General features: G+C 44.2%; 1 protein-coding gene across 3 annotated transcripts in view; it reads right to left on the minus strand.

Moving 5' to 3' along the window:
• Positions 1–25,535, minus strand: part of TBCCD1 (TBCC domain containing 1) — a 186,138-nt gene that overhangs the window by 133,346 nt on the left and 27,257 nt on the right. For all 3 annotated transcript variants that reach the window (XR_013608679.1, XM_078680477.1, XM_078680478.1), the window contains exon 2: positions 13,757–14,145. Coding sequence is in view for 2 of the 3 variants with exons in the window: in XM_078680477.1 (XP_078536603.1) it covers positions 13,757–14,116 (360 nt within the window). In the remaining variant the exon portion in view is untranslated. The remainder of the gene's footprint in view (positions 1–13,756; positions 14,146–25,535) is intronic.

A 25,535-nucleotide genomic window follows, 5' to 3' on the forward strand; every position in this document is an offset into this window, starting at 1 on the left:
CAGTGAATACTCCAGCGTGCACTCACCTCTGAAGGGGCAATATAACAAAAAGGCGGTGCACTGAAGACAGTAGAAGCTGATAGTGGCTGCAGGGACTCCTACCGCACGCACAAGGCACTGACAGCCTCAGGGGCGCCAGGGGGAGCAGAAGTGAGACAGTCAGCCCGTCATAAGTAACAGCGACTATATCAACACTTGGTGGAGTTCACACTTCGCCCCCCTGCCCTTATCGGAGGCGACATCACTCTTTAAAGGATAGGGTGACCTGTCCTTATCCAAATCGGCGGCAGGTGCAATCAAAATGGTGGGAGCAGTGACGAACGCACGCAACTTGTCGCGCCACGGTCACGGTGGAAGTGTCCCTCATTAGGGCAGACTTCCGCAAAATGGACGAGAGGGTGAAGGAACTCAAAATTGTCACCACAGCACTTGAAACGGATACCTCCCAGCTTCAAACTCTGGTGGAGGGTTTGCAGAAACAGCAGGAGCGAATGGCACAGCAGCTGGATGATTATGAAGGACGTACACGTCGCAACAACATACATATTTTGGGGGTTCCGGAAAGATCAGAGGGGCCAGCTGCCGATCTATACGTGGAGGACTTAATAACTACACACCTACAGCCCATGACCTTGTCCAAATACTTCTCGATCGAGAGAGAGCTCATAGAGTACCGGGAGGTAGGCCGAAACCTGGGCCGCCCCGAGGCCCCTCTTAGCCAGGGGCTTTAATTATCGGGACAGAGACATCATACGCCAGACGGCGAGGTCGAAGTGCCCGTTAAAAATTGACAATAGTGAAATTACATTCTTCCCAGACTTCAAGGCTAAAGTTCAGGCACAGCGGCGCAGATTTCAAGCAGTGAAAAAAGAGCTTTGCGATCGTGAAATAAAATATGCAATGTTATTTCCGGCGAAGCTAAGAGTGGAATCAGATGGTAAAGTATGGTTCTTTGCATCACCGAAGGAAGCCTGGGACTGGATGAGGGATGGCGAAGAGTGAGGAGCCAGAGAAGAGATCGAGGTGGCAAGCCCGGACAGCAGAGAGGTGCTTTGGCGGAGGCTTCAGGTGGTGGTTCGGCAGATCGATGGGATACGACGACGGAGCCGGCATAGACCCTGACAAACATTAAGAAAGTCAGAAGTCCACTGGAGGGGAAGTAAGAAGGGAAGAGACAAGGCTCCTTTGACTTTAATAAGCATGGGGCAGATTGGTGGGGAGGAGGAGGCCTGCTTACTCAATGTGAGTCCTTTGTGAGATGGGTCAAATCGGGACTGTAGCTGAAATTAACTCAGGATGGACAGCAATAGGCAAATGTAACATGCTAATAGCGGGGATGGGGACTGCATACGCCCAAGTTTTTTTAGCATTCCAGGAGGGTGAGAGGCACTCTGGCATGTTTGGGAGTGGGTAGTTCTAAATCCACGGGCAGGGAGAGGGGGGGATTGGAAGCAGGAGGGGTGTTTTTGCGATGACTTAAATTGTATATGTATTACCTTGTTATGTAACAATTTTCTTCTTGGTTATGGAAGCGACAGACATGTGTAGAAGGATTGCTATTGGTACGCCATGAAGTTTTCCTTATTCCTGTGTTGTAGATATTACCATGTTATGGGATGGGGGTTGACAAGGAACTAGCGCTCTCTGTTCTCTCCTGGAACGTGAACGGAATGGGGACAAAATAAAAAGGGAGATCGTCCAACAATATCTGAAGAGACGCTCCCCAGACATTGTGCTGCTGCAAGAAACCCATATGGTGGGGAACAAAAGCAAGGCCCTCAATAGGTGGGGATACAAGCTTCTAGTTCACGCTGATTACACCACTGGTTCAAGGGGTACGGGTATCCTGGTGAGGAAAAACACATCCCTTATTGCACACAAGATGTGGGTAGATCTCATGGGACGATTCGCTGCGGCAGAAACCCAGTGGGAGGGAAGGGCACTCAATGTCGTCTCGCTTTACCTGCAACCTGCACTGGGTAAGGCAGCCTTGGCGGACCTTGGTAAAGTACTGACCGGGCTACCGGCTGGTACCTTGATTATGGGTGGAGATTACAATATGACCATGGATGATACGATTGATAGGCACCAACAGAGACCGGGGCCAGACCAAATGACCTTATGGCAGAATTTACCATAGCAATGGGGATCTCAGATGTGGGGCGGGAACTACAAATGGCCGGCTAGCAATTTACGTACTGCTCTAGCGTACATGGTAGTCTTTCCCATATTGTCTATTTCCTTACATATACGGCCTCGATCAGTAGTTTCAGACACCCTCAGACATTGCCCAGGGGTATATCAGACCATTCCCCCATTGAGATTGAATTTACACACGGGGAACGACAGTCACATACCACTATTGTTCTTAACCCATGGCTGTTGAGAAAACCTGACAAAGGAAGAATTGTGTGTGCAAACGGGGAACTACTTTACAGAAAACTTAGGTTCGGTGGACTCGGCACAAACTATATGGGAGGCATATAAGGTGGTTTTAAAGGGACAAGCCCGGTCACTGAAAACAAGTTATATTGCAAAATAGCGCCAAATATTGGTCCAGATAGAGGATGAGATCCGGAGGCTCGAGGTAGATCATGCGAACTATCCCTCCAGCTCTAAGCTACATAGATTTACTTTGAAACAGGATGAATATAGACTCAAGGCTCGTGAACACATGATGGCTAAATATCGTGCCGCCCAACATCGGCTATATGAATTGGGGGACAAAGCAGGAAAAACCCTAGCGTGGTTAGAGAGGCGGGAACAGGGTACAAGGTGGGTGCCTCGACGACGCTGCCCAATGGGGAGGTACTTAATCATCCCAAAGATATCGCAGAGGCTTTTGCAGACCATCTCGAAAGAATATATTCTCCTTCCACCACATACACGGCCGAAGACTCACATCAGCTCCTTCTAGATAGTGACTGGCCGACCCTCTTGGAAATGGATAGAGAAGCGCTAGACGAGGACTTAACGAATAGAGAGATCCAGAAAGCCATCGGTCAAATTAAGTCTGGGAAAGCGTTGGGGCCGAATGGCACCCCATTGAGTTCCTCAAAGTCCTGTCCTCTCAAGTGGTCCCACACTTACGGGCTATGTACGAGGAAAGGTTTGAGAGAGGACACCTGCCGGCAGACCAGCGAATAGCTAGTATTGTTGTTATTCACAAGGCTGGCAAACCTGGGAATACCTGTTGCTCATACAGGCCTATATCGTTGATTAATGTAGAGGCAAAGATTTTGGCGATGGTTCTTTCTACACGACTTGGGACAGTGATTTCCTCCTTGGTACACCCAGACCAGTCTGGTTTTATGCCAGGAAGAAATACGTCTCTCAACATACGCCGACTCCATAATGTGATGGTACGCAGGGAATTGCGGAAGACGCAGTTATATTGTCCCTAGACGCCTCCATGGCATTCGACTCCATAGAGTGGGCATATTTATTTGAAGTCCTTACTAGAGTCGGACTGGGCCCCAAATTTATAAGGTGGGTGAAACTATTATACACTGACATACAGGGACAGGTGAGAGTTAATAACTATTCTTCTCGGGCGTTCACGCTGAGAAGGGGCCCTAGGCAGAGATGTCCGCTGTCCCCACTACTGTTTTCCCTCATGCTGGAGCCCTTGGTAGCCTGGATCCATCGAGATGCGATGGTGCGTCGCTTGCGATGGACCAGGAGGACAGAATATCCCTATATGCCGATGACATATTACTATATCTTGCATCCCCATATAAATCCATACACGCGGTGTTGAATATCTTTACAAACTTGGGGAAATACTCGGGGTATGCCATTAACTGGTGTAAATCTGTGCTGTTTGTGCATTGGGGACAGACTCCCTGTCTCCCCAGAGATTGCAAACTAGAAGTCGCTGAAGAAGGATTTAAATATCTAGTAGTCTTTGTTACACCAGACCCAACTCTTTTTCATAGTCGTAATTTAGCAATTCCGTTGGCCAGGCTGCGAGCAGACGTGAGGCACTGGAGGTACTTGCCTTTGTCTCTGGTGGGCCGTGCTGCTCTTTTCAAAATGCTGGCGCTCCCGCGATTTTTGTATATTCTTCAGAATTGCCCACACCGAATCTCGGATCCTTACTTTGCAGCAGTGGAGGGGGAGGTATGGATGCTGCTGTGGGATGGCAGGGCCCCCAGAGTGGAATTGAAGAAACTAACGAAAGGTGGTATGACAGAGGGATAGCGATGCCAGATCTCAGAATATACTACTGGGCCTCACAGCTGGTGACCGTGAATCATTGGATATATTTCCCACCAACTACGCCCTGGATAGGTACCAGACCGACTGCTCGGGTTACCTAGGTGCCTTGTACTCCCGCATTAGAGGAAGGAGATCCATCGGTCCAACGCTGCACACGATACAGATTTGGCATCAGGCGAACTCGCGACTAGGTTGGGCTAACACCCTCACCACGGTGACACCATTGTGGTACACTCAAAAATTGGACATGCTGTGCTATCAACGATGGTTTGATAGATGGGATATGATATGAATCTCAGTGGTGAAAGATTTTGTTAAAAAGGGTGCAATACTCAAATTTGAAGACCTCCAAAGGATTTATAATTTGGCCCCGGGGGAGTTATTTAGATACCTGCAAATAAGACATGCCCTACAGGCGGCTTTTCCGAGCTATGACGACATTCTGGACTCATCGCCTCTGGGAGACAGTTTGTTAGATGGGCCACTGCAGTCTAAAGCCATATCCTTAACATACAAGAAACTTAGTAATAATTTACCGGATAGTTTTGGCAAGCTCAAAAAGCAGTGGGAAAGAGACCTGGGACCGATAGATGAGGAGGATTGGAGATCGGCCCTCATGTCACCTAGGGAGGTGTCCATCACGCTCAGGGTTTTATATCGGTCTTATATGACGGGGATAACCCTCACAAAAATAGGCGCACGACAGGATGACCTCTGTTTGAAGGGCTGCCAGCAGCCGGCTACCTTTTATCACGCACTATGGGAGTGCCCGCTGGTACATCGCTTCTGGGAGAGAGTCACGAAACATATACAGTCTGCACTGGATAAGACGGTAGACCTGACACCACAATTGGGCTTGTTAAACATCTGGGCAGCCACTGACCTCACTGAAATCGAACAACAGCTAGTGACGCTGGGGTACACACTGGTAAAGAGGGAACTGATGAAGGAATGGGGCAGAGTGGCACCGCCTTCCACAGTGATATGGTTAAAGGAACTGCACAGATGTATGATTGTGGAGAAAGAGGCGTTTATAACCAGAGGGTGCCCGAAAAAGTGGGATAGAAAATGGACCAAAAGGAATGTCTATAGAGGTGAAATATGTGTATCTCCAGTGGTGGAGTTAGAAATGTGCAGGAATGTGGACAGACACGCGACTTCTTAATGTAAATATTTTATCACCCTCTGTATACTGTACCTTCATGAGAGTAACCAATCAATATTATGAATCAGTAATTTCTGTATGTCTGTCACAAAGGTTTAAAACAATCATAAAAAAGTAAATGTTTTTTAATAGAACATTTGTATTGCAAGCATATGGCAGACATGTTTAAGTCATAGGATATTTTCTTTTTGTGGCATATGCTTGCAATAATAAATGTAAACAAAAGTTAACGGACAAGCTTGGCTTTGCAATGCTTGTTGTGACATGCAATGTCAGCAGACTGTTTTTTTATGATAACCTTGCTTTGCATTCCTTAACAACGCCTACATCGGCTGTTTGCTCTGCCATAGAAAGCACAAGGAATGGTACACACAAAAATATTACTGGGGCAAAGACACCACTTTCAATTTCTTCATCATATTTTCATATATACCATAAGATAATTTAATATCTTATGGTATGCTCAGAGTTCTCACAAAAAGAAGCCAACAGTATATTATACTTATCTTAGTTACGGCCGAATACTTAAGGCTTTCTCCTTGAACCAAATGAGAATGCCAGAGAGTATTTATAACCGGTAGGACTCTGGTCACTTCCAAACAAAGTTATGTTCAGGGGCATGGAATGCACAGTGAGGTGAGTGATGCAAATGCAGAATGTAACCACTAACTGAGATCATGATTCATTAGTGTACTGACGCAAGGCACAAAAATGCAAATAGGGCTGCTGCAAGCTGCTGCTGCATCTTTGTCTTTTTAGAGAACTGTTCCCTAAGTTCTCTTTTATCAGTGGTCAATTGAATAAGTTAGAAAAGAAACCGTTTGCCATAAGTTGACCAAAACAAATGGCACTTAGTGATTTCACACTGGGTGAGGGAATCCATCTTTCTTACCTGTAATAGTGCTTCATTTGGTGCTTAGGTTTGGAATGCCCTCGCCCCCAAAAACAATGGTGCCTTATGTACATACAACTATGTGCTGTAGAAACAGTAGGAAAGCCCTGGACTCTCCTAATTCACTAACAGGCTAGTCTGAAATTATGCAACATGGTGTCCTAGAGCTAGGTGAGTGAATTTCCAAGGTGTCACTGTGTTTAGAAGCAAATATTCAGAAGGTTCCTGGACATTCCTGATCAATAACAGACCTACAAACTTGGTTGCAAAATTACAGTAAAGAGTGAGGTCCTAGCACACCCTAGAATAACTGCGACAGCCTACCACTTTTAATTGGTCTACCATATACTATTCCTGCAGTTGACTCGGAACATTATCCATGGGAAATGCTTCGCCACTTTCCGTGAAACTCAACATTAGAGTCTACACTTTTAAAGTGGACTCCTACCCAAAGTGCAGGAGAGCCATTATGCCACCTCAGGCTATATAGCAACTGCTGGCGGTGGCACCTCATTGACAGTGAAGAGGGACATGACGTTTTACATGTAGTATTGTAGGGAGGCAATCTACCCGCACTCCCTGAGTAAACTTAGCACAGGACGCCCATAAGTGGTGTTCTTGCCTTGTTGTGTATGTGTGGTACAGGGAAAGTAGACAGAGGAAGGCAACAATTGGTCTGGTGTCCAAAGCAGACAGTGTAACTGGGTTCTAAAAGACGACGATTTCACTCCAAGTTCCCTTTATCCTCTGTGGATGTGACAGCCTACAGGTTCTTTGCCTCTGCCTTGAAACAGTAACAGTCCGGTGGGGGCTGCAGGAGAATGTTCATTCTCTCCAAGTGTTTGCGTTAGAATAATCAGGATTTTATTAAACACACAGAAGCTAGCATTACGCATACACTCTTTTATTATCACCCCTCAACAGTCACTAAAAGCACACAAGAACAACAACCCTTCCAGAACTATAACACCAACACAGCCCATATAAACACTCTGACATCATCCATCTTATTAGCATTTCCACACTTGCAACAAAATCAACCAGTCTCATACAATTGTTTTTTAAACGTGCATTAGATGAATCAGTCGCTTTCAAAATATTCTCCAAATGCCCTCCTGAAAAGAAGGCCATACTCTAACATAACACCCTCACTGATTGGGCACTAAACAGTAGTTGATGCCCCTGCCTCGTACATCACCATCTTCACCAATTAAGCAACTGTTGATGCTGTAAATGCACCATGCAGCTTTACATGACAGTAATTGACAGGCACCATCCTAATAGAACTCGTTCATCCTCACTCCATACTGTCGGACATCGAACAACACAATTCCGGATAGTCATCAAACCTTGCAAAAATAATAATCAAAGAAATTATAGTCTATTTACTCTTAGCCACACGAAAGAACACTTTCTGTGGGAAATTCAAGCTATGATGGACTTCGACAGCCTGCACACATGAAACCCTTCTGGGGGGAAAAAATGCATAACAAGGTGTCTTACTTACACCAAGTGACACAAGGATAAAAACCTATGAGATGGCCAATCCTCCACCAACTGAAAAACTAGACTTACGTTCTGCATCAAACTGAAATTTGATTTAGGTGGCTTGCATAATACCCTTTGTAATTCTACAAATTAAAGTATCTTTACCAATTTAGTCTCCTTCTTTCTAATGTGGGTCCTGCCGCTACTGCAGACTAACAAGAATTAATAGTTCTGTAGCCTAAACATTTCTTGAATAACCATGTTAAATCATCCGACAACTCTAATGCAGACGCATTCAAGACATCCACACTATTTCCCATGCACAAACACCCCAAGTCCAATATCTCGCTTCCTTGTACAGGGGCACAGGATTCCCTGAGAAGTTCAAAAGCTTTCTGCAAACCACCCTTAAGCGGTCTCGCTTCCCAAAACTCGCTCTCTACCAAAGGATGCTCCTCTCCTTCTAGGCCCTCCAAAAGGCCTCAAACATCCAGTATCATAGTCAACTCCCATTACTCAGGAAAACCAGGGTTGACAACCCCAAAAAAAGTTATCAACTCCATCCGACACCTAGGCCTCCTGACCAATAATATAACATCAACTTATCCCTTATTGTTTTTCTACAAAATTATATAAATTTATTGGGGAATTGACCAAATTCTCAGATCTCTCATACTGCCGTCTTAACCCCTTCAACGCGGATGACAAAGCCAGCTCGTCATGGGCGTTACCTGCGCTACGCGGATGACGAGCTGGCTTTGTCACAAACCGCGCGATTTTTACATTTCAGCGCACAGCGGGAAAACCCGCTAGCGCGGTAGCGGTTAAGGAAAGCGAATCAAATGTTAACTTTTATGAAAGTTTTATATACTCTCTGTTTTTTAACTTGTGTTATTGTGTTTTATTTGTGTAATGAATATTATAATATTTTCATACAATAAAAATTCATTATTTCAATATAACTCTTTGAATCACCACAAATGATGGGAAAGCATACCCACCTAAACCCTGTCCACATCTGCTGAAACCTATCTCCTGCCTCCACTTTTGGATCTGGTCTCCAACTGAACTACTACTTTAGGTTGGTCATAAGCCTTGACGCAAAAATAAAAAAATCCAATGGACCCAGTGCTTGATTATCAAGCCAAAAATCTCCTGACTCAACATCCCATTGTTGTAATCCCTTGACTTTCTTGGAGTTACAATCTGCAATCTGATTGCCCTTGCCTCCCAGCAGACACTCTGAGCCCAATTGTTTGCTCTCAACAAAAGTGCAACATCTGATAAATATCTGAATTTACAAGATTATGCCTGTACATATGAGACCATATCTATCTGTGAATATGGAACTACACCTATGCAAATGTGGGCTGGATAGATCCTCAGGGTTATACCCGACAGTGCTAAAATAAACTTTATGTAACTATACACTGCATATGGAAATATAACCAAGAATATGGGGGTATTCTCACACAATCTGGGCTGCAACAAGAACCTTTGTTTATACCTCCATATATGAGCCTACCCTCTGCACACCGAGCTATACCTATGCTTGTGAGCTACATCTGAGTATATAATATTATGGTAGAGCAAATTAAGTTATTATATGAGCAAATGTGTATACTATAAAATAGCAAATGGGGCTGCGGTACCAGAGCAAACAGGGTCTAACATGAGCAATGTTAAGTTGCACTGGGAAGATCAGGCTATATCTGACCTTATGATGCTGGAACTGCATGTTATAGATATACATTGGGTATATACCGCCATATCTGACATATAAGGCTTTACCTGTGTGCCGTTACTTGCACATGGAGACAGGTCTAGAAGTTACATGAGCAAAGGAACTAAAACTGTGTATTAAGCAGCTTCACTGGGCAAATGAAGCTTAAGCTGAACATTTGAGGCTTTACCTGAACATTACAAATCTGCACTAGGCAAACGCTTCTACGGCTATATCTGTGCATATGAGACTGCAGTGGGCATATACAGCACATGTGGCCATGGCCTGTGAGTAGTACATTTAATACTTGTCAGCAGACCATATCCTGTTCAAGACATGGTAGAAGATCATGTACTATCAAGCAGGACTCCAACCTATGCCTTGTAAAAACTGTGCACAAGTCCAGTTGCAGGCCACACACTCAGCCAAGCCTTGTGCATGCAGTGCAAAGGAATAGCTGCAGGTAATATACAAGGGCCTCTTTGTTACTACATGGCAGAAGGACAGGCCCAGTGAAAAACTGCACAGAAAAAAACTATCACAGGGCATCCCTTGTACGCTATTAGCCATGGCCTGTGTGCGACATACAAGGCATAATTGTGGGTTGCACATTGTTTTTGTAGGGGAAAAAATCATGACCGCAGACCATATCCTGTTTATACCACATCTCAGGAAAGCCCTGTTTATATTATATTTCAGGCCATGTCCTAAATGCAATGTGCTCAATTTATAGTAGAACATCTACTTTTCAGAGTGTACAACCAAAGACTTGACCCTTATGTAAAGTAAGTGTTCATGAAAACTGTATAGGGATAGATAGGGTATGAACAGGACTTGCACACATGCTATCTACAGCTTAAGGCCTTTCCACTGAAGTACAATACACAGCATGCACATCGGAATGTTAAGGCTCACGTCCACTATAAAATTGTCCCTGGCAAAGCCCAGTGCACGGCACACACAGAGTCATAAGAAATGCCCGTTAAATACAATGCCTTAGCTTATACAGAGCACCTGTGAAGTAAGTTTAATCAGTAACATTTGGACAATTCAGGTCCACACCTAGAGATCTGAATGTTCTGGTTTACCAGGCTTAGCACCAAATATAAACAAGCATTTGCAATGCAATCGGTCTCGCCTTTAGGACCTTATAGGTGTTTAGCCATGCATTATATTTATATTATCCCACATTACTGCAATGGACTGTGTGGCAGTGATTATAAGTGTGGCAGTAGATTTGTCATTAAACGTGGTATTTGAGCTCTTAGAAGTGGTCTAAAGATTAATACATTAAATTATTGATAAACATTAATTACATTTATAAAAAGTGGAGCCTACAAAGAGGTTTGTGTAAATTAACATGCATGTTCTGCAGTGTTTGAGGTGCACAGAGAAAGGAAGAGATTGTTAGATCAGGGGGCGTTGTCTGGGGGACAGGTGTGTAATAGGAGAGAGGAGCGGGTGAAAAATAGGAGAAGAAATACAAGAGAAAGAGTGGGGCAATTATAGTGAGAGAAAAGATAGCATATGATTTGGAAGAAGTGATGGTTTTAATTGTAGTGAGGGCAGTGCCCACTGCAAGGTCGTTTAATGAAAGGGACTCAACGTGAGTACAGTGCAGCTAGGGCAGTTTTTACTGTGATGTCGCTGAAATCAGGACCTGTACCAGTGCATCTCTCACAGGTGTTGGCAGTGCCCACTCTTGACCCCTGAGATAGCACAGAGAGCAGATAGGTAGGAGGCAGCGGGGCCACGTGAGATAGGTAAAAGCAGCTGTTAGCAGGAGCAGTTCCCTGGCATCCCTTCTTATGAATGGATTTTCCCTTGACGCCAGACCTGGAGTGCAAACTGGAGAGCTGTCGAAGGGGCTTGCACCTCCTGCATTAGCAGTTGGAGCAGGATATTACTGTCTGCGATATTTGGAAACAAGCATGAAGCGACACAGGTGGATGGGAGGGAAAGCAGCCGGAGCAAAACAATTGAAAAATGCCTATGGAAATGCGAAACAAAAGGGGAGCTTGGCCCTAGTGGACAAATGGGGGGGCTGGGCCTAATTTAATGAGTGAACATAGGAGGGTGCCCCACCACTAACTTTGTATCCCTCTTTTAAGGAAAGTTGAAGACGCTGTTTGTCGTTCTCAACTAGGTATTTTTAATTTTTACCATTGAATTATAATTTCAAGATCTGTTTAGTCAAAAAACAAACTTAATATGAACAGACAAACACATATATACAATATACATTCAACATATGTTATAATTTATCTACACAATGACGTGTGAACAAAAATCATTCTCTTCACAATTTGACAAAAAGATGATTACAAAAACCGTTATACAACAGACAGTAATATTTACAATATAATGAATGGAAAACACATTAGCAAATGAATAAACCTTTGTGCAAAACACAAGACACATTGGTGAAAAAGTGGAAAGAATAGTGGGAACAATTCGGAAAGGAACGTGAAAACAAATTCGAAATAAATTGTCAGCCAGCAAAAGCTGGTTTCCAAATTGTCCTTTCCTAATGAAAGGTGTAAGCTGCCGAGGAAGAGCCTGGTTAATTATGTGACCACTTTAAGACAGAATTGCAAAGCCCGCCAATTTCGCTGGTGCTCTGCTCTTTATTTCCGTATTATGTTTCACTCTGGACTTTCTATCAATCACAGCTGAATCTCCTTTTGGGCGTTTAATCAGTTGATTCATCTCCTGCATTATGTTGTTTATGTAAGAGAGTCTGAAGCCTATATCTAGGGAGCTTTGCAGAGGTTGCAGGAAAGTGGTGATGTATTTCATGTACTTGGGTGAAATGCTTGAGTGTGTTAAATAGTTCGAACTTCGAAGGGATGCCATATTTTTACTAATGTGTTGCAGGATTTACATGCCAAATACTTTCAGAGCTCGGCTAGAGCATGGGCTCTTAGAGCCAAGCCAGGCCCTCGGCTCGGCTCCCTCTGTAAATATATTGGCTGGCCCATCTGTAGGATGAAGACCAATTGTAAACAGGAACTTGCACCGCAGCCGTCCCCATCCCCACAAATAAAGCCCCGCTCACCGTACTCGAAAGACATCGCCCCTCTTGCAGCTCGTAAACTGGTAGCTGGTGTCCATTGGCCCGTGGGTTGGGTCTACGCTGAGGGGCATCGAACCAGCCGTCGGGTGCAGGAGCTGGTAGGGTATACCTGGCCGTGATGAAAGAGTTCGGGTGGGCAGTGGCAACCCCTCTACAGCATCAGCTTCATAAACAGTGACAGTGCCCACCCCCGGTTAAAGAAACCCAGCCAAAATAGAGGCAAGCTGCAGAGGGCGCCCGGGAGGAGATTATAGTCAGGGACAGTCGAGTAGCCAAGAGCACATGAGAACCGTGCACATGAAAACTATGGAACTGATAAAACGGGTTTGAGTCTTGGCAATGGCTCAACATCCTGTGATTCTGGGCAAATACTTAATCTCCTGTGGTCACAAAAACAGAATATGTCCTTGTATAACGTAAGTGGTGCTTATGTAAAGTCTCCAATACCTTCGGGTGGATTGCAAAGTTAAAATAAGCTGCATGGGCAGAGGGGGAGGATGGGTGAAGCTGCGTATTGGAAGGGGGATATGCAGCACGTTGATGAAAGACAGCAGTGAAGACTATATCTAGAGAGATGTGCAGAGGTTGCAGGAAAAGCATGTCGTGCAGTAAGAGAAACTCAATAAAGAAAATAGTGCTTACAAGACTAAATAACACGTACTGTGTAACAACGGAAGTAAAAGGTCCAGTAGCCATGGGAGGTTACAAACAAAGACACGGTCATACTATGGACAAACTAAAAAGCCTAGTTCTGAATCAGAAACCAGCATTTACAAAGGACAATGACACAAGCCAATGACAAACATGGGCGGAGAGTAGGCGAGGCTTCTATTCCATACTCCACATGCATGCCGACTCTAGGCTTGACCTAAATAGTGTCTCAATAATCCACAAAGCTGACATCCGAAGTATTTACTGAAATCACATCCCTAACTCTTTTCACCGTTATATACATTTTATACATTCCGTACAATTATTGGCCCCTTGTAAGTTCTTCTTAACTTAGCTGATCTCAAACATACACATTTTACAAACCGACAAAGAATAATTATACAATAGCTCTATTTTTCACGTAAATCAGCACTCACCAGACATGAAAGACACTACGAAAGGAAAGGATTGAAAAACTAAAGGGCATTGTAAGCCAACTTCCTAGCAGAAAGGCTGTGAGAAAACAAAAGGTGTGTGCACCTTATTGCGGATCTTGTCGAATTCTTCTGAAGACTTGCAATTGGATACAGTTTCAGCCCACTCCAGACGATCCACTGCATTCCTCTCCACCAAACTGTCAAACACCTGGAAGTAAAGCCAAGCCAAATCCTCTACTAACTGCAGTTTTCCACATGCTATATGCCTCCACATGGGCCAATATAGGCGTGGGTAGCAGCCATCATTTGCCCGGGTCCGGACATAGGTTGACATCTTCCGCAAATAATGAAGACTGAACTTAGATGGTGGGGGCAGCTGAAGGGCTCCCACAAGGAACGGTTCTGTCTTTGCCCATAACTGTACATTCGGTGTATCCATATTACTGTTTCTCGAGATGCTCATCAAAGGAACAGAAACAGACCTGCAGTAATCTGAAAAGTTAAGAGTAAGACATTATGTTAGAGAAAATACCACAAATTAGAAACTAGACACATACTAAAATAACAGTTTACTACGTGACACCACTGACAAATTAAATTGTTTCCTTGAGAAAGTTAATAATTTAAATACACTTGTGTAAAGCACAGATTGTACATTTAATACCTAACAATACAACATTCACTATTCATAAACGCCTTGATAATGGGTACTGGATTCAGACCTCGTCACCAAGACACCACAGCCAACTGATGGGTACATTTTGGCTTTTCAGGATTGCACACAATGCAATACTTCATTCTATTAGTTTCAAACGTAGTGCATACTAATGACCTCCAACTTTAAACACGGACTATGGGAAATCTTTTTCTGGCATTTAAAATGTGAAAGTCTGTCTGTACCCGTTTATATTTTGTGATCCAGGTTCAGCTGTGCAGTGGCCCTTGGAATCTTGTGGCTGACGTTCTTCTCTGCTGCCTTCTTCCAGTCTCGAGTGCAAGGCACTTACAAACCACATCATCTTTGGAGTGCTTCGATACCCACATATCAGACATCTTACCACAAACCATTCCTTATTCTACTGCAATTGCATCAAGACCAAACTGGGGAGGAGTGCCTCAAAAACAACTTTTGTAAATCAAAGTACTCCACCATGTACACCAAGTCATCAAGGAAACCCCTTAACAAATCTTTTCAAAATCCCAACGCACACACATTCATCCCATCTGCCCATACATCCCAATATATTCTACACTACCCCGAACACTACTAAGCACAACACACTCATTTATCAAACACCTCGCACTACCTAGCACACAAGGCACCGCATCAAATACTACACACCTAACTCGCTACAATCTAAAATTCGTTAGGCAATCTAGCTATCACAGTCAAATAGCCCTGATCAGACTCAAAGGGAAAAATTCTTCATACCAGCCGCTCCAATCCTACATACCATAGAGGTTACAAGTTAACAGTTATCTGCTAGAACCCTCCCCAACAACTCTTGACATTTGGGATAAATCCACAAAATATTTAGGCTGGCAAGAGAAGATAACTAGAGACCATTATGGAAGGGAAAATGTGAGAGAAATTAGAAAAGTAGCAAGTTCTAAACAGTTGTACATTTTAAGCATATGTAAAATTGGAGAAGTATTAAATTATTCAGGAATGAAAACAATTGAGACAATAGGTGAGGAATATGTACTGGCACACGCCCAAAGATAAACATACTTATAATTAATACATGCACTGGGTGGAATGCCATCGATTAGGCCAATACGGTCTCACAGATCTACTGTAACCTTATCAATTTATTTATTTATTTTATTTATTTGGGGCGATTTTTAGAGCGCGCAAATACCCGAGGGTGTCTCGGCGCTGTGTCAACAGAACTCTCCGTAGGAAAGGAAACTAGGCACGGAATAGCCATGTTTTCAGATTTTTTCTGAACTTAAGCAGGGTAGGTGCACACTTAAGGTGGAGAGGGAGAGTATTCCACAGTCTAGCTGTGGCAACGGTGAAACGTTTGTCTCCCCAATTAGCCCTTTTTGTGCGAGGGACTGTTAGCAGATGGGCAGAAGATGAACGCAATGTTCTTTGCTGTTCAGGTGGCTGAAAGGCTTGTTTTAGAAATCGGGGGCCTAGGTTATGAATGGCTTTGTACGCTATGCACAAGGCCTTAAATTTGATGCGGCTCCTTACCGGCAACCAATGCAGCTGTTGGATGTAGGGGGAGACAGATGCAAATTTAGGAATGCGTAGCAGGGTCCTAGCTGCTGCATTCTGTACAGTCTGTATTTTATTAAGGACCTTTTGTTGTGCGTTTAGGAGTAAGGCATTACAATAGTCAGTCTTGGAGAAGACTAGCGTGCTGACTAAAGTTTTGCCTGCGGAAGATGGTAGGTACGGGATGAGTTTTTTGATTTTTTTTTAAGGTGTGGAAGGCAGATGAGACCACTGAGTTTGCGTGCTGCTGGAAGGACAGTTTGTTGTCGAAGATGACCCCCAAGTTTCGTACCTTGATCACTGGTACTGGAGGTTGTCCCAGTTGTTGGGGCCACCATTGAGGAGACCAAGTTGGTTGTAGTCTCCCGAATGTCATCACTTCTGTTTTATCAGAATTTAGTTTGAGGCAGTTTGATGACATCCAGGAGCTTATTGCTTCCATGCCAGATTGGAAGTTATAATAATAATAATAAACCTGACGGGGCGTGGCCAAGCAGCATGGCCGACAGGACGTGAGCCTCTTGAGCTCCCAGTCCGTCCATCTGAAAATCCTGCAAAATCCTGTTGCTGCATTCTAAGACGGGCAGGAAAAGAGTCTCCAAGCTGTGCGGACGCCCAACCGGCTCCAGGCTGCTGCAAGGGCCCCTGGTGTGAGGTGCAGGGCAGATCCTCTCATCGCTGCCAAGGCCTAGCAGTAAAGTGTATCCTGAGCCAAAAATAAATGAGTACTTGAGGCATTGTGGAGGCTGGTGTGGATGACTAATAGCTCAGGACATATGGGCACCTCCTGGGAGGTGTGTTAGTGTAGAAACACGGCTCTCCCTACATTGGAAAGGATGGACCACACGTACGCGTGTGAAGTTGCAGGGGGAGCCTTGCTTTGGCGTTTCGGTAACTTGAATTGGGCATCAACCTAATTGCATGAAGATTCCCTGACATTGGAGGCACCTCCCAATGTGATCCTAGATGCTGGGCAGCGGAGCGCTTGAACTGCCAGAGCCAGGAATTGGGGCCCACTGAACCAACTGCTGGACACTAAGGAGGGAGTCTCCTGATTGGTCAGGTCACGGGAGTCAAGCGCAATGGGACAATTACATTGCTGTAATATGGGCAAGAATTTGGGAAAAAGAGAGAGGGACCCAAGTAAACCACAGGGGTTGGGTACCACCAGCCAATTGTATAAAAAAAAAAACTCCCCTGGGAACGTAGTATAACCATTCAATCTCACAATCACACTAAGTGGTCTACCAAAAATATATAACCAATTACCACATATAGATACTATGAACCAAGAGAACCAAATCAGTGCAAAGGAAAGTATGTAAAAAACAATGACGTTACAGTTTATTAGACAGTGTTCTAACAGTAATACAAAGATGCATTAAGAATTCATTGTACAATTAAAAACATTATATTAAAACAGCAAATATAGACATGTGGGAAAAAGACACAGAGCAAGAAAAATGTATTTCAAAGCAGGGAGTACCACGGTACTAAGACCTGTAGACAAAATGAATTGTGTGCAAAAGTGCTTTAGGCAAGAGCAAATTCTAGCTGGATAGTCAAAGAAGGAAATGAAAAAGAAATAAGCTTGGAAGCTATGAAGGCAATAGTACGCAGGAATGAGACAACAGATGCAGTGAAAGCTGTGCGACAGGGAGGATGCGTTAGCGGAAATACAGACAAACACACACGGGCTGCCTGCCACACATGTTCAGGAGCACACAATGCGTGAGCAGTTCAGCGACATGTGGGACAGGCTGGACAAATACACACTTACTTGATACAGCCAGAAGCTACATGCTCAATGAGATACGACAGGGCGCCTGTTGGCCTGGATATTGTGCAGAAAACTGTCACACCCCATGACAACATGCATATGTAATTCAGCGGGAGATATGGTGTTTTCCAACAGCACCTACAGAAGGTGTATTCGGCGGACCCACTAGTCCGGGTTCATCGTTATGCTCCGTTCCTGGACAGGCTTCAACTAATGAGGCTCACACCGGAAGCCCAAAGGGAACTAGAGATGCAACTAAATGCAGAGGAGGTACTTGAGGCGCTAACCAAAATACCTGGAGTTAAAGCTCCGGGGGGGAGATGGTTTCCCAATCGACTACCATCATACTTACTCGGACAGGCTGGTACAACCATTTCTACAAACTGATAAATTCGGATATCAAAATATTATGCAAGGTGCTGGCAAAGCGGTTAGCTCTGCGTATGAACTATCTTGTTCATGAGGACCAGTGTGTGTTTATCCCAGGTTGTAGCACAGGCATAAATTTATGGCACGGTTATATGTTGTTACCACGAATTCCGTTGCAACGCATGCCTTTTCCACGCATGCGTTACCACGGAATTCGTTTTCCCCTCATCTTCTTTGCCACGTCGTTCTTACGTCATAAAGAGGAAGCGGAAGTTTATTCCGCTTCCTCTCTTATGACACTGTTTTTTTCGGCACGGCGGGATCGTTTTTTTATGGGGGGGGAGACCCCCCCCAACCCCCCTTTTTAATCCTTCGTTTTTTTTTTTCGTGGTAAATACAATCGTTGAAGGCATACGCGTTGGAAAGACGTTTACGTGGTAAGTGCCTCGTTGTAAACGTTACGCGTAGTACTGCCTTCGTTGTTAATGATGTTTCCCGAAAAAACGTTTGACTGTCGATTGGCAATATATTCAGGAGGTGTTAAGTGTCTGGATTCGGTCCGCAGTTCCGGAAATGGGTCACTCTCCTATATTCGGACAAGAGTGTCCTGGTACGAGTGGGACAAAGTCAGTCGGTGAACTCGACACTGAAGCGAGGAACACGACAGGGCTGCCTCCTGTCGCCACTGCTATAGGCCCTGGCCATTGAGCTGTTAGCGGTATGGGTCAGGCAGGATCTTGAGCAATGGGGAATACGGGTGGGGAATGGTCAGGGCTGGACTGGGAACCAAAACCGGCCCTAGCAAAGTGCTCGGCCGGCCCCCCCACCCCCAGAGGGGGTTGGGGATGCGACCGCACTTTTTGCCGGGGCCGGTTCGGACGATTTTGTTACAGGGCCGTTTTTGCAGCAACACAGCAAAAACGGCCCTGTAACAAAAACGGCCCCCCCGGGCCCAAAACCGCCCCCCACCCTTGCGGCGTACCGGGGGATTGCCCGGTGCCCGCAACGGCCAGTCCAGGCCTGGGAATGGTACTCATTTAGTGTCCATAGATTCGGACGAAGCATTGTTCTATTTTGCGTCCACCCCCGCCCCCTCCAAGTGGCAATCCCCTAACTCCTGCAGCTGTTGGACGAGTTCCCTGAATGCTCAGGTCTGCACCTTAACAGACATAAGTCTTTGATTTTTCTGTTGGCGGGGCTGGCCGCGAGACCACTGGAAGATCTGCAAATACTATGGTGCGCTGGGAGACCGGGCAATTCAGATATTTGGGTAAACAGGTAGAGGCCGGAGACGCACAATTATTGCAATTAAATGTAACTAGAGTGGTTGAATCCCTGAGGCGCTCAGTGACCTTCTGGAACACCGTGCGCTTGCGGTCAGCAAAATGGTTGTCTTGCCTTGAAGCCAATATGTGCTTCAGAGCTCATTAGGTGGCGTACTCATGGAGGTCTTTAGGCAACTGAACTCAGTGCTGGGGTCCTTATACTGGGCGGGCAAGCGAAGGAGAGTAGCCTTGCAGGTGCTTACAAGGCAATACGTAGAGAGTTTCTGTACGTGGTTAAACAGACCGCATATATATGGCAGAAGTTTGTGAAGCGAATACTTAGGTATGCACCATTTCACTAGGAGTTGCATATCTGAATTCTAGCCCCAATGCGTAAAATTATGGGAAACATGGTGTTTTAGACCTGGAGAGAGGGCGGATGCCAGGTTTTGGCACATCTGTATCCCAATGAAACCTTTATTGCATATGAAAAGGCGTGGGAGGGGTTTGGCTTAGGACGTTGGACAGTATCTGCAACATGCAGGCTTCTCAGAGTTGGCCAGAGTAACGTGACCTACATACCCAAACGCCCCTAAGACAACCAGAATGCTTGATATCTTGCTCACGTCCGGGGCTGGGCGTCGACTGATTTCATTGTTGTACAAGCCCACGAGTGCGGATTCACAAGCACCTCTTCCCAGGGCACGCACTGCCTGGGATGGAGACCTACAGACGCCCTTGGAAGACAAGACATGGAAAGCAGCATGCATCCTAACACACACAGTGTTCTGTAATGCACGTTTCAAACTAATACACTTCAACGTCCTGCATCGTGTGCATTTGACACCGGTGAGACTGAATCGCCTAGGCCTGATCCGCTATAATGCCAGGGGCCGATTTCCTGCATCTAGCATAGGGGTGCAGGGAGGTATACACCAGTTCTGGCTGCATGCGATTGAACAAATAAAGGTGGGAACTGGCCTTTGAGTGGAGGCTACTTCAAAAAATTGTCTGTTGGGACAAGTATTGAGACCCAAAAAGCGTAAGATGGCATATAAATTGCTAAAATTAACCCTGGTTTTAGCAAGACAAAAGGTAGCCATAGTATAGATGAGCGGTCGCTCCCCCTTGGTTGACGATTCGTTGAAGGATGTGTGTGAAGGGTCGCTTGCAGAGGAGGCTTACATGTAAGCGTGTAGGAATGATGAGAAATTAGAAGGGCATATGAGTGTGTGGAGAGAACTATGCAGGGATCTCTTAACTGTAGATATGAATGCAAATGACCCAGTGACTCAAAAACAAAAAAGGGGGATTGCTTTGAAGTGGGGATGCTGCCCACACGTGTTTACCCAGTGTTGATATTACAAATTGGAAAAATAAAGTTTTTTTTTAAAAACTGACACCCTACAAAAACTTAGGAGGACCTGGAAAAGGTATCCGAGCCATTCACAGGGAAGCTGCTTTAATGCACCCTAAAGTAGCAGCAAAAAAAAAACCAAGATTGAAATTTATTAAGTTAAAAATTCTAGATAGACTATACCACAACAAAAGCGGACTCTTCCGAATAGGTAGGGCATTGAAATACATATAATATACACTCGCACACACACACACGTAACATTAGCTGTGACAGGACCTCCACCCTGAGCCCCGCTCCCCGACTCTGTCTTACGTCTGCAACGAGCACGCAGCTGACCTCAAGTGCAGTCTCAAAGAAACAGATAATAACTTAAATCACTTCAGACTTTAGATGCGCCTGCTAAGAGGACAGCAAAGTTTCAATTCTGCTTTGCACATTGACTTAGCTTTTCTTTGTCCCAAAAACCGGGACATGTATTGAAAAAACTGAAAAGTGTTGGGATGTCGGGACAGTCTCCTGGATAACGGGACTGTCAGGGGAAATCCAGAACATCTGGTCACCCTATCCCTACTTTTTCATACTGTGTATACCAACTGATACTGATCTCCCACAGTCCGAACTGTTGTTCTGTGCACTGGGATTTATAATAGCTAAAAAAGAAATTGCTAGAATGTGGCGTAAACAGCAAGCCCCAACTAAACAAATGTGGCAAGCGGGCATGAACATATATGTATGGAAGCAGAACAACTGGTGCTTGAAGAGAGAGAATGTCTAAGGAAATTAAGAGAAAGTATGGTTAGGTAAAGAATGCACTATGGACAGGTATGGGGAGAGTGGTCGCCATTAAGAGACCCTGTAAGAGGGCATATCTACAGCACAAACAGAATGGAGTGGGAAGTGAAACTGAGATGGGGAAACAATTCTATGACTATGGGGGATGAAGGATGGAAGATCATTAGGAAATACTTGCTGGTGTCGAGTCAGAAAGGTCAAAAATCAGAGTTAAAATGTGTTGAAAGGATGTTAAGGACATGAATTGCTTCACGTTTTAAAAACACTATTAAATAGAATTTATAAAAAATATAAAAGTTAACAAAGATAAAATTTGGGAACCTATAAGAACAAGCATTTGCAATGCAATAGGTCTCGCATTAGGCAAAGTTTGAGCTTTTAGTATTGTAAATGGCATTGGCTCTTTTTTTTTGCAGTAGTTATGTTTTGTTTTTATAAAAAGGGACATATAAAATATGTTGCATATTGACATATAATGATGCAGCCCAGACTGAAGTTAGAATACCCTGTCAGTCTAGTGCTACAAGAGGTGTTGCACAAGTTTTACTGTATTTCAGAATTAAGAAAAAGTTCACTTTTTTGTTGATAGGTATTTCTGTAGACTGGAGATGTTTCGAAGTCTGTTTTCTCTTTCTATGCTTTCACGCTGAACCCCTCTAATCTCTCGACGCACATTTGATGCTTAAGCTCTTTCCCTGCAAGGTCTTCCTCAAAGGCCTTGTGAGTAGCTCCCGGTACTCTGGGATTGCTGTGCGACTGTGCACATTGTGTTTCAATTTGTACTGTAAGTGCAGCTCCTGACAGTCCTCTGACCGCAGTCCGGTCGCTGCCCTGCGTGTTTTCTGCTGGCAGAAATTGATATAGTCAAAGGGATTACTAATAAAACTAGCGAAAAAATAAAGGATGAGTTGAATATTAGTATTTGGTTCATAACTTTTACTTGGAGTTGCACCAGGAGTGTTTGGCTCCTAAAACTAATGGATCACTATTATCCTTTAAAAGTTAAGAAGACCAAAGATTTTAACTTTAGGGTCAGATAATTAGCAGTCTCTGTATTTCATAATTCTTCTTGGTGAGTAGAGAGGGTTTAACTCTCATTTTTAGAATCACAATCTAATATTTTTAAAAATTATACACACATGAGAATAGTCCAGAGATAAGGGCTGGGTTTAAGATTAATAAGAGCATGGGGATAAGGTGTATCGCTATAAGGAAGTGTTCTCGGGTGTGCGAGGGGCAAATTGTAGCAAGGTGATGGGGGATTGGGCCTCGTTGTGTTATAAGGAACATATAAAGTGTGTAGGAGGCTGTAATTAGGGTTCCAAGTCCTGTAATCATAATTGTTCAAGGGGATCAATTAAACAATGAGACTATGATTGCTAATTCTCCTCAAAGGTTTATTGAAGGGGGGAGGGCTATGTTTGATAGATTTGCAAAAAGTCATCAGGCAGTCATTAGTGGTAAAATTGTTTGAGCACCTCGAATAAGGTTCGGCTGTGTGTACGCTCATAATTTAAGTTTGCCAAGCAGAAAAGGGCGGAAGAAATGAGTCCGTGTGAAACTATCAGGAGGATAGCCCCTGTAAGGCCTCACGGTGTTTGGATAAGAATGGCGGCAACTACTAATCCTATATGAGTAACGGAGGAGTATGCGATTAGGGACTTTAGGTCCGTCTGTCGTATGCAGATTAATCCTGTTATCACTACTCCCCATAAGGCCAGGACCATAAAGGGATATGATATTTCTTTTGCTAGGGGGGCGAGGATAACAGAAACTCGGATAATCCCATATCCCCCTAATTTAAGTAGAACTGCAGCTAGGATTATTGACCCTGCTACCGGGGCCTCTACGTGGGCTTTTGGCAATGATAGATGGGCTCCATATAATGGTATTTTTACCATGAACGCCAGAAGGCAGGCAAGTCACAGAATTTTACTTGTATAATTTTGAGTTATTACAGGTTCTATCACATTAATTAAAGTAAGAGATAATGAGCCAAAGGAGGCTTGGAGGGCTAATAGTACAACTAGTAAGGGGAGAGATCCTGCTAGGGTATAAAATAGGAAATATGTGCCTGCGTTTAATCGCTCCGCTTGATTTCCTCAGCGCGTAATGATAATAAGTGTTGGGATTAGGGTAGTTTCAAAGGCAATATAAAATATAATAAGTTCTGTTGCAGAGAAGGCGAAGATTAAAGACATTTGGAGAAGCGTGAGCATGACCAGGTAGGTTCGTTGTCGAGGGATAGGGTTAGTTTTTAAATGGTTTTGGCTGGCAAGGGTCATTAGTGGGAGGAGTCAGCATGTTAACACTAGAAGTGGGGATGAAATTGGATCTACTGATATACATGTATTTGTAAAAGTTGAAAATTCATAGGGGAGGTTAAACCATATAAGGCTTATTAATGCAACAATAAAGCTGTTTATCATAAAGTGGGGTCAAAGTCATTTTGGGGGAGTCAGTCATACAAGTGGGAGTAATATTGTGGTTGGGATAAAAAAAATTTAGCATTGTAGTAGGTTTAGGTTTTTTAAATGATCAGTCCCATGAGTTCGAGTTGTAGCTACCATAAGGGCAAGTCCAGTGCTTGCTTCACAGGCAGACAAAGTCAGGAGGAGCATTGGCGCCAGAAAGTAATGTTCTGCGTTTATTTGTGTTGTTCATATAGATATTGTAATAAATAGTGCTAATATTATCCCTTCTAGGCAAAGAAGGGCAGATAGGAAGTGTATTCGGTGAAGTATTAGTCCTGTGGTGCTTAATGCAAATGCTGATATAGCTGTAAATAATGTTGATGACATAAAGTATCTTTGGGGTTAAACCAAAATTTACTGAGTCGAAATCAGTGTTCTTATTTAGACTAAATACTTATTCAGCTCATTCGAGGCCTCCTTGCATTCATTCATACACTAAGCCTAGTGTGAGGAGGAGAAGAATAATTGCGGATCAAAGTAAAGTGCCAATGGGGGAGATCTGAGAGGCTCATGGAGTGGGTAATAAAAGAGCGATTTCTAGGTCAAATAGTAAGAACAGGATGGCGATCAAGAAAAATCGAATAGAAAACGGGAGGCGGGCTGAGCCAAGGGGGTCAAATCCGCACTCGTAAGGTGAGAGTTTTTCTGTGTCAGGGTTATTTAACGGGAGTCAGAACCCAAGGGTAATAAGGATGGAGGATAGTGCTGCTGTGAAGATTAATATAAGTATAATTAAGTTCATTGTCTTTTCTTAGGTTTTAACTAAGGTCTAATAATTGGAAGTAATTAATACTGCTGTACTAAAAAGACAAGATCCTCATCAGTAGATCGAGACGTAAAGGAATAATCAGACTACGTCAACAAAGTGCCAATATCAGGCTGCTGCTTCGAAGCCAAAATGATGGTTTGATGTAAAGTGGAATTTGGCTTGTCGTAACAAACATACGAGTAAAAAGAGAGAGCCAATGATTACATGTAGCCCGTGGAAGCCTGTTGCAACAAAAAAGGTTGAGCCGTATACTCCGTCTGCAATTGTAAAAGGGGCTTCATAATATTCTATAGCCTGAAGGGAGGTGAAGTATAGCCCGAGGATGATTGTTAAAAATAACGATTGAATGGCCTCTTTCCGGTCCCCTTGTATAATGCTGTGATGGGCTCATGTCACTGTGACACCGGAGGCTACTAGAACTGCAGTGTTTAATAAGGGGACCTTAAAGAGGCCAGTAGAAGGGCCCAGCTATGTCCTTTGACGCCAATCAACTTAAGGGGGTTCAACTCCTTCCTTTCTTGTTAATTAGTTCGGGCTTGAACAAATGAGGGTTCTTCGAATGTGTGGTAAGGTGGAGGGCATCCGTGAAGTCATTCAATGTTTGTAGAGGTCAGTTCTGTTGTTATAACTTCTCGTTTTGATGCGAATGCCTCTTAGATAATAAATATTATTATGATCCGCAAAACATCCTCGTTAGTCTGCCGGCCTGCGACCAGGAAGTCAGGCAGGCCGGCGCGACACCCGGAAACAGGAAGTAGGAGGGCGGGAGCCTACCCCGCCTCCCACGGAAGAGCCGCGATTGGAGCCGTGTTGGGACCACCGGAGCAGGCAGGAGCCTACCCTGCG

The sequence above is a fragment of the Lissotriton helveticus genome, chromosome 3_1 (assembly GCF_964261635.1).
Source record: "Lissotriton helveticus chromosome 3_1, aLisHel1.1, whole genome shotgun sequence".
Lineage (NCBI taxonomy): Eukaryota > Metazoa > Chordata > Amphibia > Caudata > Salamandridae > Lissotriton > Lissotriton helveticus.